The following is a 14,129-nucleotide window of genomic DNA, read 5'->3' as shown; positions in this document are numbered from 1 at the left end:
ACTTATAAAGAAGTATAAGTTATAGAGGGCTAAGACATTTATGAAGAAAAGCGTCACAATTACTGAGAGGTCGTTGTACTTATTATGTACGGAGTAACAATTATGTTTTGTAGTATAAAAGCAAAATACCTTTGACGGTAGAGGGGGCATGTTCAATCTTTTACTCAAACACAATAATACAACTACTCTACTCGTTATAATTACTCAAACACAACAATACAACTACTCTCCAGTAACATTATTATCGTTACTATGTACCAAGTGCTGGAATATGTGACATCCGATCCGCTGTTTGCATTATAACAAGACAAGATACAAGAACTTTCATACGTTCATGAACAATTGTATATATATATATATATATATATATACTCATGGTGGAAAACTGAAAATCATGGGGAAAAAGGGGGATAGATACAAATGTATATATATATATATAATTAAGACCAATATGATATGATGCTAGTTGCACACGTTAGATGAGACAATGGCTTAGCCTGTGCAAAAAGCATTGTTTTATATGGTTATTGGCGTGTGTTTTGTAACACAGAACCAATGGTCTTGAGTTCGAATCTCTTGACACTGCCTGCGATTCCTCGCATTGTGGTGTCCATCACGTAGGGGACGTTGTCGACGGTGAGGGCCGTGGCATTGACTAGGTGGCGGCAGGGCTCGCGGCGTTCAGCGATGGTGCCGTGGTAATGGAAGTACATGATGCGCCCCTCCGTCTTGTGCGTCGTCTTCCCCACCGTGTTCTGCGACATGTGCACCCCCGTCGCCACCACGTTGCGCGGCTGCACCGCGTACTTCCTGTCCCTCCGAATCCCTCTTTTCACATCTCTGTACACTAGCTTCTCAAACCCCCATTTCCTGCAATTTCATCGCACCATCATTGTTACATATACAACTTACCTACTTCCACATCTGTTTTACATATTGTCTACTATCATCACTACGAACACTATTGTAAAAATCACCATAAGCGCCTCTAAGTCAAGCCTTACTAGACAAACTAGACGCCTTATGAGTCGGCCTAACTAGGCGCCTGATTTTGCCAACTAGACAGAGTGTTTTTTTTTTATGTGCCATTATTATTATTACTCACCCCTCAGACGGCCAAAGTAGTATTTAGCTCCTTCTATAACATTGACTAGAAATATTCATAAATATAAACTAATATATGTTAAATTAAGTTTTCTTAGAATCTATCATATGCATTAGGACAGGGTTCTTCCTCTCTCTCTCTCTCTCTCTCTCTCTCTCTCTCTCTATATATATATATATATATATATATATATATATATATATATATATATATATATATATATATATATATATATATATATATATATATATATATATATATATATATATATATATATATATATATATATATGACATCGACATCAAACGAGCAGTTCAGTACAAATAAAAAATTGGCATTATTAGTGATGCAGATAAGTTAGTTACCTGAGTGTTTTGCCGGAATCTTCACGGAGACAGAGGTTGTTAGACATGGGCATTTGTTCAATGGTGAATTGGGTGTAGGCAGAGAAGGAATCGAGCACTGACTTGAGAGTGTTCTTCTTGGGGACGAAGATGAACTCATCCACATCAAAGAAGAACATCCATTTCGCCTGGAATCTGTACCTATGCAAGCAGTCGTTCAAAATCAAGAATTGGTTGTGGTAATAGCCATCGAACCTCTCCTGCTCCTTCACGTCCTGTAATGTCACGTATCCCTTCTCCATCCACGGCCGGAGCACCTCCATCATGGCGGGGTGTACGCCGCCGGCGTCGTAGAACACAAAATGGGATTTCTTGCCCATCAATCGGACGTGGTACGCCACCCATTCTCGTACCCTCTGAGGGCTCAAATCGCCGTACAGAGATGAGCCGCAGTAGAGGTAGTCGTAGTTGGGCTTAGACGATGAGAACACAGAAGTGAAAGCGGCGAAATCCTGCGGCGTCTCGGTCATGGCAATGAACGTGTCGGTTACGTTGAAGCGGGTGTCGCCGGCGCCGTTGGTGGCGGCGTGGATTAGGAGCTTTCCCCCGGCGTCAGCATCGCCGACGGGAACCGGGAACGTGCAGTTCACGACCACCGCCGTGTACACCCGGCCGTACCCCCAATCCGGCAGGATTTTCTCGCCGGCGACGGAAACGGAATCCCGCGAAACATCCGCCGGGACCCACTCGCAGACGTAACTGGGCTTCCCGAAAACGTGCAGCGGTTTTGAAGCCAGTCCCGTCACGGCGAAGGTGTTGTAACCGCCTCGGTAAGCCGACATGAGAACGAAGTTGTAAGCGGCGGAGCCAAATCCTCTGAACCCCCGTTTAACGACGCCGTTTTCAAGCACACGGTCTCGCTCCACCGCAGAGAAGTTCTTCGTAGCCGGAGAAGCAGGAGAGGAGATCGGAGTGGCAATTGGGGACGGCGCAGGTAAACAGCTCCCGAGATTCGTGGCTGCAGAGATGGTGAAACGGGCGGGGATAAACTGGAGAATTGTGATAATAGAGAAGAGAATGAGGAGAGCGGTGAGGAGAAGCTTCAGCTCCGGCGCACAGTTCCAGACCACCCCAACAAGCATCTTCTTATCACCGGCGCCACCGCCACCTTTCTCCTTAACGATCATTTCTCGACAAACTGATCGATTCGATTCTTCTGGGCCTACCCCTTAGCAGAAAATGATGGTCCACAAACTGGGATTGAATGAATATAATCGAGCAAACAAATGCACTTTCCTCTACTGCAGCCTAGGAACACAACATCACACAAGAAAACAAAATCCACTACTGGATCTTTCGCTGTTTCCTGTTTCTCTCTCTTAATTATATATGAAGGTAGGAGGTGTTGATTGATTATGTAAAGGATGGATGGTGGGGGCTGGTGAGTCTCCGAGTACAAGTAGCAGTCTTTTTGGGGTTTCTGGTTTCTTGTATAACTTAGAAATAGGAATAGGGAAGTCCTTTTTTTTTTTTTTTTTTTTTTTTTTTTTTTTTTTTTTTTTTTAGTTGTTGCTGTTGTCTGTTGATGGAATTATTAGAATGACTACTAATATTATTGTTAATATTATTGTTTGATTATATATAATTCTATAATTGAATTAATGGTTTTAAAAATACAAAAATAAAAAATAAAAAAAATTATATTAAGAGGTGACGATAAAGTGAATAGGTAATATAGTGCGAAAGTGAGATAAAATGAAAAGGTATGAAGCTAAATTAATGAAATGATGCATTATTTAAGGTACGTAATGAGTTCTATAATTATAAAAAGACACACTCTAACAAGGCGTTTGGTTGGAGTGAGGGAATTATGTCGGAAAGGAATTGTAATTCTATGGGAGATGAATTACTGGGAATAAAGTGAGAATTTAAATTCCAGTGTTTGGTTGACAGGAATAGAATTACTGGGAATTTCAATTCCAATGTTTGGTATACATGGGAATTGAAAGGGATAAGTAGTATAAAGTCCAAATGCCCATTATTATTATTATTATTATTATTATTATTATTATTATTATTATTATTATTATTATTATTATTATTATTATTATTATTAATTTTAAATGAAAGGAAAGATTATTTTAGGTTAAAAAGAGGGGTAATTTTGTCTCATCAGTATTTTTTTTTCTTCCTAAAATCTCAGGAATTAAAATCTTAGGGGAGGACATGAGATTTTAATTCTATGAAAATGGAGGAATTACAATTTCATGAAATTACAATTCCTTCCAACCAAACTACGGAATTTAATGACATTTAAAATTAAGTGAGAATTATGTGAAAAGAAAATTTAAAATCCCTCCAACTAAACGCCCTGTAAATATTGTAAGATTCTCAACAATCTTAATACAACCAAAAAAAATCAGAACACTGACTCCACTTTCTGGTGATTGGCGGTTTGATTAAACAAGGGGAAAAGGAGTATAGGTAAGGTTTGGTAGTACGTACTGGGGAAGGGATTTGCCAGGCAGCAGCCAGAGGCTGTGTAATGTTGATGGGGCTTTTAATTTTATATTTGGGTGTGGATATATATGGTCTCATCTGGTAACGTTTCATACTTTAGTTTAAGGTCCCATTCTAGTGTTTTTGGGTGCTCCGTAATTGGTGAGGGTATATATATATATATATATATATATATATATATATATATATATAGAATTGCACTCAGGTGCGAATGCTTTCGCCCAGGAACGAAATAGGAATGGATTTTGTCTGTCCACGTGTCTAGATCTAATGGATGAGAAACATTGATTTTTTTAAAAAGTGCGGTGGCATTTTCATAAATAATTGAACATCGAAATGCAAGTAAAATGTATTACAAGTGAATGTAAAATGTATTATAGGTGCAAGTAAAAATTTACACTGAGCATCAATACTAAGTTCACCTATAGTTATAAGTAGTTGCACCTATAGTTCTAAGTAGTTGCACAAATAGTTATAAGTAGTTGCACCAAGGTGCATGAATGTTTGCGGGTGGTTTTCAGGGGGTATTACTACCTGCTGAACTCAGATCAATGAATGTTAACAAGGCGAAATTACATGCACTTATAGGTGAAAGAAGGTGCACCTATAGTTATAAGTAGTTGCATTTATAGTTATAAATAGTTGCACCTATAGTTATAAACACACCCAGATGCATGAACGTTTGCGGGAAGTGAATGCTAACAAGGCAAAACTACATGCACTTATAGGTGAAAGTAGGTGCACTTGTAAGTGATTTTACTTGCACTTCGATGTTCAATTATTTACGAAAATGCCACCGCGTTTTTTTAAGCTATTAGATCTGGACACGTGTCACACGCTGATTCGTTCGCATATTCCTTCCTGGGCACTTATTCGCACCTGAGTGCATCCCTATATATATATATATATATATATATATATATATATATATATATATATATATATATATATAGATTTAAGATCATATGAGAACATGTGCTTAGGTGAGAACATGAGAACCAATCCAAGCCATAAATTTTCACTCAATCAATGGTGTAGATAAAGTAATTATTTATATGTAGATCTCTAATACAATTAATTAAAAAGGATACTAGTGTAATTTTGTCTGGGCACCAATTATAAACTAATATTATATTTGGATTGATTACAAGAATCTAGGAAGAGAAGATAAACAAGGACTCCAATTTGTCTGCAAATCTGTGTTCGCTAATACTGCCCAGGAGAATGACCGCCCACCGCCGGATTCGAATTCTCGGCGTTCGTGTGCATCGGAATACAGACAAAAACCAACGACAAACAAATTTTGCTGCTGTGTTGAATTGAATTCGTAGGGATGCATAATGAACTGGGTTACAACCTGCTAGGGGTGTTCAATCGGTTAACCGTTTGGTTAAACGAACCGTTTTAACCGAATTATTTTTAACCGTTAACCGAACCGAAATTTGCTCTACCGAATTCACCGAACCGAAATTTTTTTTCGGTTAATCGGTCGGTTAACCGATTAACCGAACTTTTTAAAGCTAAAATTTAAAATTCTAAAAATAACACCTAAACTAATAAATCCAATTAAAATAAAATACATATCATAATAAATTCATAACAAAATATAAAAAACTTGAATTATAAACTCCAAACATCCATTACTTCAAATTAGTATTTATATATATATATATATATATATATATATATATATATATATATATATATATATATATATATATATATATATATATATATATTAAAAACTTCGGTTAACCGTTCGGTTAATTCGGTTAACCGACCTTTCGAACCAAATTAACCGTTAACCGAAGTTTTAAAATTCCTTTAACCATTAACCGAACCGAAAAAGTTCAGTTAAAAACGGTTAACCGAACTTTATCAGTTCGGTCGGTTAACCGAAAATTATCTGAAGTTTGCACACCCCTACAACCTGCCGTTAGATGAGTTGTTCATCATCAAACTACTGTGCGCAAATGCATGAACAGATGTGCTACATTATGTGCACACTCCTGGGTTCATAGTTTTGATCAAACACAAACTAAATTTGCGATAACGGCACACAGTTCGACTCTAGGGTGCATGGGCCGGCGTGGACAGCCTTGGCAGGGTGCACACACGTCTCACTGTGAGGGCATACATGAAATCACGCATGCAAAGAGTGAATGAGTCCGACACATCGCAAACTCAGAATGCGTGATTACCAAGTGTGCACCGACGTGTTTTTGAATGTGCCAGACGGACAACAGTACCCCAGGGGCGTGCACGTTGGACCTACTGATTGTGCCACACTGCGTAAACATACACTGAGAAAATAAATTAGCGCACGACAACACTGAAGTGCCAATTTGAACTCCTCGGGGTGGGTTGGGTGCACACTCAACTCTGGGTAAGTGCATAGAACAAACCGCGTGAACGGAGAACGATGGTGTTGTTTTACGCACCCCAACCTATGTTGGCGTGATTATCATGTGTGCACCAATGAGGTTATGATTGTGCCAGTGATAGGAATATTTTTGTAATAAAGTTTTGATGAGCCAAATGTACTTTAGATCCCCTTAGAATTTAGGTCTTTAGTACAAGCATCATAATTCAGAATCTCAAAGTGAGTATGCAAAGGGAAAGTCTACCACATGAAGAACAAAATTAATTTGGAGAATTAATTTTGGTCCTACAAGTATTCATCTGGAACAGAAGTACTAAACAATGGCGTTACAAAAAATGATTGAATGAGCTTAACGGCGAAATGGTAGAATTCCTTACATACAACGATCACACTTAATATCAATTCCCCCTTTAAGGACTTTGATAAGCACAATTTATATCTTTAATTTAGATTAGTTTCTATAATAAATTAATTTTATTAATTTTATTTATTTAGTATTATATTTATTTTGAACTTTATTTTATCTTTCCCATTAATATAATAATTGTGTGAATAATTAGGCTTAAATAATATTTTTTAAGTTATTTGGCCCAAAACAATTATTTAAGTATTTTAAGGGTTATGAAGCCAAATTATCATTTAATTTTAATTATCCTTTTCTATTTCTTATTGTAATCTCTGTACGTAGGATTAATAAACTACAGCAGCAGTACAGTTCGACCGCGACTCCATCGGCAAGCAGAAGACTCCGTCCGTGATTTGCTTTGATTAACGAGTCCACGGGTGAACGACTTTTGCGAACTTCTGCGACGAACGGCGCTTGCAAATTGCGGTGGAGATTTAATGGCTATCAACTATTTCGTAGAATCAAGCGATGAACGAAGAGCTGGAGATTATTCTGTTGATTTTACCTGGTGCGTAGAAATTAGAAAATAAAGATTATTTATTTTCTAAGTTTTATGTGGTTGAAGAAATTGATTTAATTTGTGGATGTTAGGGAAGTTAGGGATGTTTTTGGGATCCTGAACTAGTATAAATAGGGATGAATTTTGCAGTAGAGATAGTCAGTTTTTTTTGTTCAGAATCACTTTATTTTACTGTAAACACTCTCTGCAATGTACTGCTGAGTTCGAATTTTCCAATTCAAGGATTATTGAAGTTTGATTCTACAAGACCAGTGAGATTTATTTAGCTTAATTTTGTTCTCTGCACTTTATTATTTATATATCTCCTGTTATCTGAGTTTAAATTATTGCTTGATTAATTGTTGCAAAGGGCCCGTTGTTCAATTGTCAGGTTATTATATTGCTAATTAGAACTTTGAATCCGTAATTGTTTAAGTGTTCTAAAGCTAGTAGCAAATAACATACTTGATTATAAATTAGATTTTCAATCTTATGTTATGAAGATATATAGTCTAGTTTAAATGAACCATGCTTTTGAGTTTGTTGGCTAGAATTGGTAATCTCTCTAATTTTTTTAATGCTGTTAGTAAACTAAATCCTAAGAGCCTGTTTAGGATTGTTTATTCGCTAGGGAAGTAATCAAATAGCTTGTTTTGATTATCAACAAAGTAAGGAAAGATAGGTTATTAGAGCTTGTTAATAACCATAACCAATTTGGTAAAGAGTAGAGTAATTTATTTTTAGAAATCAATGATCTGTCTTGTTAGAATTAAATTGATATTATGCCTTGAGTTGGATACTTGTTACTATTGATTATTATTATTCTTTGATATTTCATATTGTTTGCCTTTTTATGGTTGCTATTTAATTTTCAATTCTCATCTTTATTAAATCTTTGATTAAAAATAAGTCTGACCAATCTCTGTGGGTATGACCTTACTCATCACTATTGCAAATTATAGAGTAAGTAATTTATTATTTGTTGGTTTCGACACCCACCAAATTTTTGGCGCCGTTGCCGGGGATTGGTGTTAAATAGATTTATTTTTATGTCACGTTCTTCTCGTACAGGTCAACTGCAATACGATCCTGAGATCGAGAAGACTGCTAAAAGGTTGAGGAAGGAAACTAAGTTGCGCAAAAATCAAGCCCTTTCATCAACATCCCTTCAATCAAATACCACAACTGAATCAACTGCCTCTTGTTGCAATCCCGAAGTAGAGCAAGCAATGGCCGAAGAACAAAGGACATTACGGGAGCTTTCTGCACCAAATGTTAATCAACAACCACTTTGTATTCAACATCCTGCATTAGAGGTTGGTTTTGAATTAAGGTCAGGTTTGATTCAATTACTTCTGACTTTTCGTGGACATGAAAATGAAGATCCACATAAGCACTTAAAGGAGTTCCACGTGGTGGGTTCGAGCTTCAAACCACAAGGAGTAACGGAAGATCAAATCAAACTGCGTGCCTTCCCATTCTCACTAGCCGATAGAGCAAAGGATTGGTTATTTTACCTTCCTCCTAGCACAATAACCACATGGGCGGATATGGTAAGACTATTTCTTGAAAACTTTTTTTCCAGCTTCACGAGCAGCTAGCATTAGAAGAGAAATATGTGGCATTAAGCAAAGAGACGTAGAGACCCTCCACGAATATTGGGAACGCTTCAAGCAACTATGTGCAAGTTGCCCCCAACATGGAGTTTCTGAACAACTCCTTATTCAATACTTCTATGAAGGATTGCTGCCCATGGAAAGAAATATGATGGATGCAGCTAGTGGAGGTGCTATAGTGAACAAAACTCCTCGTGAAGCTAGAGATTTGATATCCATCATGGCTGCTAATTCACAACAATTTGGATGTAGACAAGACGCATCTCCAAGAAGAGTGAATGAGGTAAATATTTCTTCCATTGAGAATAAACTATCTCATTTAACTACTCTTGTTCAACAGTTAGCTGTAGGAAATATGCAGCAAGTAAAAGCTTGTGGGATATGTGCTGCTACTGGACACCAAACTGACATGTGCCCAACACTTCAATACGATTCGTGTGAGCAAGCTAATGCAATTGGAGGGTTTCTGGGCCAACCACAAAGAAATTATGATCCCTACTCAAATACATATAACCCAGGATGGAGGGATCATCCAAATTTCAGCTACAAGCCGCGTCCACAATTTCCACAGTTTCACCCTAGACAACCAATTCAACAACCTTCATCTTCACAACAATCATCCTCTAATTCAGGTATGTCACTGGAAGATATTGTTAAAACACTTGCTACTAACACACAACAATTTCAGCAAGAAACAAGAACAAGTATTCAACATTTGGAAAGTCAGGTGAGCCAACTAGCATCTACCGTGAGTAGATTGGAATCTCAAGGTAAATTACCCTCACAAACTGTTGTAAATCCAAAGCAAAATGCAAGTGCAGTTACCTTGAGAAGTGGGAAAGAGCTGCAAGAACCTACTCAAGTGAAAAGCAGACACAACCGAGATGAAGAAAAGGAAAAAGAAGTTCATCCACCCCAAAATGATCAAAAGCTTGTCAAAGAACATCCGGAGGCTGTGGTAATTCCTCCCCCTTTTCCTAGTAGATTGGAAAAATCAAAAAAGGATGAAGAACAAAAAGAAATACTTGACACATTTCGAAAGGTTGAGGTAAATATTCCTTTACTTGAGCTATTAAACAAATTCCTCGATATGCTAAATTTCTTAAAGAGTTGTGCACAAATAAAAGAAAATTGAAAGGCAATGAAATGGTAAGCATGGGGGAAAATGTTTCAGCTGTTCTACAAAAGAAGTTGCTTCCTAAATGTAAAGATCCTGGTATGTTTACTATCCCTTGCAAAATTGGAAATGTTAATGTTGAAAGAGCAATGTTAGATCTAGGAGCTTCAATTAATGTGATGCCTTTATCTATTTATTCATCTTTGAATATTGGTTCCTTAAAAGAAACTGGTGTAATTGTTCAACTTGCTGATAGATCTAATGTTTATCCTGTGGGGGTTTTAGAAGATGTTTTAGTGCAAGTTGATGGGTTGATTTTTCCTGCTGATTTTTATGTGTTAGATATGGAAGAAGATAATTCTACTAATTCTTCATTAATCTTATTAGGAAGGCCATTTTTAAAAACATCTAGAACTAAAATTGATGTGCATGATGGTACACTCACAATGGAATTTGATGGTGAACTCATTAAGTTTAACACTTATAATGCTATGAAATATCCTGATGATGTATCGTCTGTTTCTCTAGTAGATGTTGTTGACCCTTTTGTGCAGAAAATTTCTTATTTGACTTATAATAATGCCTTAGAGGTTGCACTAAACTTGAATCTTACCCCTGATGGGTTGAAGAAAATCATGAATAAGTTTTCTTTGGATATTGATTTGCAAGATATTGTTCATGAGTTGGAGTCACTTAAGCCAATGAAGTATAATGCTTATTATATTGAGTTGCCTATATCTGACACAAAACTCCTTCCTTCTGTTGTTCAAGCTCCAAAGATAGAACTGAAACCATTGCCAGATCATTTAAAGTATGCATTCTTAGGGGATGAAGAGACTCTTCCCGTGCTAATCTCCAAAAAACTATCTACATTGGAAGAAGAAAAATTGGTCCGAGTGCTTAGGGAATATAAGCAAGCTATAGGTTGGACTATAGCTGACATTAAGGGATTGAGCCCTTCTACTTGTATGCACCGGATATTGTTAGAAGATGAGTGTAAGCCTTCTAAACAGGCCCAACGCCGATTGAACCCACCCATGATGGAAGTGATTAAAAAAGAAATATTGAAACTTCTTGATGCAGGTATAATCTATCCAATCTCAGATAGCAAGTGGGTAAGTCCTGTGCATGTTGTCCCAAAGAAAACAGGTATAACAGTGATAGAAAATGATAATGGTGAGTTGGTGCCCACTCGTATTCAAAATGGGTGGCGAATGTGTGTAGATTACAGAAAATTAAATGCATCAACTAGAAAAGATCATTTCCCACTTCATTTTATTGATCAAATGCTTGAACGTTTAGCAGGTCGTTCCCATTATTGTTGCCTGGATGGTTTTTCAGGTTTTCATCAGATTCCAGTTGCACCTGGAGACCAAGAAAAAACGACCTTCACCTGCCCATTTGACACCTTTGCATTCTGGTGGATGCCATTTGGTCTTTGCAATGCTCTTGCTACATTTCAAAGGTGTATGGTTAGTATCTTTTCAGATTTTGTAGAGATTTTTATAGAGGTATTCATGGATGACTTTACAGTCTATGGTGATTCTTTTGATGCCTGTTTAGCTAACCTCACAAAAGTGCTTGAACGATGCATTGAAAAGAACCTTATTTTAAATTTTGAAAAATGTCACTTCATGGTTGATCAGGGTATTATTTTGGGTCATGTGGTATCTTCTAAAGGGATTGAAGTGGATAGAGCTAAGGTAGAAGTTATTAAATCTTTGCCTTACCCTGCTAGTGTGCGGGAGGTTCGTTCTTTTCTTGGTCATGTAGGTTTCTACAGGAGATTTATGAAGGATTTTTCAAAGATTAGCAATCCATTGTGTCGATTGTTGCAAAAAGATGTGGCATTTGAGTTCGATGAAGCCTGCAAAGATTCATTTGATATGCTAAAAGATATGTTAACATCTGCACCAATAATTCAGCCACCGAATTGGGATCTTCCATTCGAACTTATGTGTGATGCCAGCAATCATGCAGTTGGCGCTGTACTTGGGCAAAAAGTTGGAAGAGCTTCACATGTTATTTATTATGCTTCGAGAACACTTGATAGTGCACAAAGCAATTATACCACAACAAAAAAATAACTTTTAGCTATTGTATTTGCTTTAGAAAAATTCCGTTCATACTTGCTTGGTACTAAAGTGATTGTTTATTCTGACCATGCAGCTCTTAAGTACTTGCTTTCAAAGAAAGAAGCTAAGCCCAGACTCATTCGGTGGATGCTCTTACTACAAGAGTTTAACCTGGAGATACGAGATAAAAAGGGTGCAGAAAATTTAGTTGCTGATCATCTTAGTAGGATAATTACAAGTGAAAAACCTTCGCCATTGCAAGATGATTTTCCTGATGAACATCTTTTTTCTGTTCAAAAGACGATTCCCTGGTATGCTGATATTGTGAATTACTTAGTTACTAGAACATTACCAATTGATTTATCTAAATCTCAAAAAGATAAAATAAAGAGTGATGCTAAATACTATGTTTGGGATGACCCTTATTTGTGGAAGCATTGTTCTGATCAAATAATCCGAAGGTGTGTATCTCAAGAAGAAATTCCTTCCATTTTGAATTTTTGTCATTCATATGCATGTGGAGGAAATTTTGGTCCAAAAAGAACTGCTCGTAAAGTGTTGGAATGTGGTTTACTTTGGCCATCCTTATTCCGTGATTGTTATATGTTTTGCAAAACATGTGCGCAATGTCAAAAAACTGGAAATTTGGGTTATAGGGATCAAATGCCACTTACTCCTATACTTGTTTGTGAAATATTTGGCATTTGGGGTATTGATTTTATGGGTCCTTTTCCTTCTTCTTACAATAATGTTTACATTATTCTTGCTGTGGATTATGTGTCAAAGTGGGTTGAAGCTAAGGCTACCCGGACTGATTGTGCTAAAGTTGTTGTTGAGTTCGTTAAATCTAATATTTTTACCAGGTTTGGGATGCCAAGAGCAATAATAAGCGATCGTGGAACTCATTTTTGCAACAGAGTGGTGCAAGCATTGATGAAAAAATATGATGTTACTCACCGTGTTTCTACAGGTTACCATCCACAAAGCAATGGACAGGCAGAAATCTCAAACAAAGAAATTAAGTCCATACTAGAGAAGACTGTTAACCCGAACAGGAAAGATTGGAGTACACAACTTGATGATGCTTTATGGGCTTATCGAACGGCCTACAAAACTCCAATAGGTATGTCTCCTTATCGTTTGGTATTTGGTAAACCGTGTCATCTTCCTGTTGAGTGGGAACACAAGGCTTATTGGGCTGTTAAGCAATGTAACATGAGGATGAATGAATCTGGTGAGTTGAGAAAGTTACAGTTGCAAGAGCTTGAAGAAATTCGTAATTATGCATCCGAAAGCTCTAGAATTTACAAGGAAAAAACAAAAGCATTTCATGATCAAAAGATTTCTAGGAAAAGTTTTGTTATTGGTCAGAAAGTTTTACTTTATCATTCTAGATTGAAACTTTTTACTGGTAAATTGCGTTCTAGATAGGTAGGACCTTTTGTTGTCACTAATGTTTTTCCTCATGGTGCAGTTGAGATACACAGTTTAGAGACCGGGAAAGTTTTTAAAGTTAATGGACATCGTTTAAAACCATTTTATGAAGGTTTTCAGGCATATAATGTTGAAGAAATTAGTCTGCAGTGCCCAGTTTATGAAGGTTGAAAAGAGATTATCACCAACAAATGACATGCTACTTATGACAAGGGGAGTTTATTCAATTCTTTCCTTTATTCGTTTTGCATTTTTATTAATTTTTCTCTTATCTTTACATTCTATTTAACATTTGGGACAATGTTAAGAATAAGTGTGGGGAGGGGATTTAACTATTATTCATTATTTAATTCTTCCCTTAAAAAATATAATATAATATTTTTACTAATAAATTTTTCAAAAAATATAGTATTTTTACTAGAATTCATAACATAATTGAATAATTGGTCTTGCATATTATAACTATTTAGTTTAGTATTTTGTTTGATATGGTGGTGGCTAAACTAAGCTAGCATGAACCTGTGAGATTTTGAGCCTTTGACTGACACTTCAGTCCAATTATTTTGTTCTTGTGTGATATCTTCCATAGATTTGTATCTCTAGAACTTGCCTTGATTCTCTTTAAAGCTA

The 14,129-nt window shown here is 36.6% G+C and overlaps 2 protein-coding genes and 1 long non-coding RNA gene across 3 annotated transcripts; 2 read left to right on the top strand and 1 right to left on the bottom strand.

Moving 5' to 3' along the window:
* Window positions 1–272: 272 nt before the first annotated feature.
* LOC109193751 (galactan beta-1,4-galactosyltransferase GALS3-like) lies at window positions 273–2,659 on the bottom strand. The gene is made up of 2 exons (XM_019344569.1): window positions 1,471–2,659; window positions 273–870 (listed from the first exon to the last, which is right to left on the bottom strand). The coding sequence occupies exons 1-2, from the start codon at window positions 2,634–2,636 to the stop codon at window positions 525–527; spliced, it is 1,512 nt and encodes a 503-aa protein (XP_019200114.1). The 5' UTR covers window positions 2,637–2,659; the 3' UTR covers window positions 273–524.
* On the top strand, window positions 2,270–2,865 carry LOC109193752. Its single transcript, XR_002056332.1, has 2 exons — window positions 2,270–2,363; window positions 2,396–2,865. It is a non-coding gene; the product is annotated as an uncharacterized LOC109193752 (long non-coding RNA).
* Window positions 2,866–8,187: 5,322 nt separating this feature from the next.
* On the top strand, window positions 8,188–10,008 carry LOC109193754. Its single transcript, XM_019344572.1, has 3 exons — window positions 8,188–8,224; window positions 8,329–8,595; window positions 8,843–10,008. Exons 1-3 carry the CDS (start codon window positions 8,188–8,190, stop codon window positions 10,006–10,008), a joined length of 1,470 nt encoding a protein of 489 aa, XP_019200117.1.
* The last annotated feature ends 4,121 nt before the right edge of the window (window positions 10,009–14,129 follow it).

This window comes from Ipomoea nil, unplaced genomic scaffold, assembly GCF_001879475.1.
Source record: "Ipomoea nil cultivar Tokyo-kokei standard unplaced genomic scaffold, Asagao_1.1 scaffold1919, whole genome shotgun sequence".
Lineage (NCBI taxonomy): Eukaryota > Viridiplantae > Streptophyta > Magnoliopsida > Solanales > Convolvulaceae > Ipomoea > Ipomoea nil.
Note: the sequence above shows the minus strand (reverse complement) of the source record. Positions and strands in the feature narration are given on the sequence as shown.

What these genes read in the sequence shown, in the direction of transcription:
- LOC109193751 (XM_019344569.1), bottom strand. Translation starts at nt 2,636, where the DNA reads ATGATCGTTAAGGAGAAAGGTGGCGGTGGCGCCGGTGATAAGAAGATG. An exon ending in GATTCCGGCAAAACACTCAG is followed by an intron (nt 871 to 1,470) that starts GTAACTAACTTA and finishes ATGAAATTGCAG; the next exon opens with GAAATGGGGGTTTGAGAAGC.
- LOC109193754 (XM_019344572.1), top strand. Translation starts at nt 8,188, where the DNA reads ATGACCTTACTCATCACTATTGCAAATTATAGAGTAA. An exon ending in TATTGCAAATTATAGAGTAA is followed by an intron (nt 8,225 to 8,328) that starts GTAATTTATTAT and finishes CTTCTCGTACAG; the next exon opens with GTCAACTGCAATACGATCCT. An exon ending in TGGTTTTGAATTAAGGTCAG is followed by an intron (nt 8,596 to 8,842) that starts GTTTGATTCAAT and finishes CTTTTTTTCCAG; the next exon opens with CTTCACGAGCAGCTAGCATT.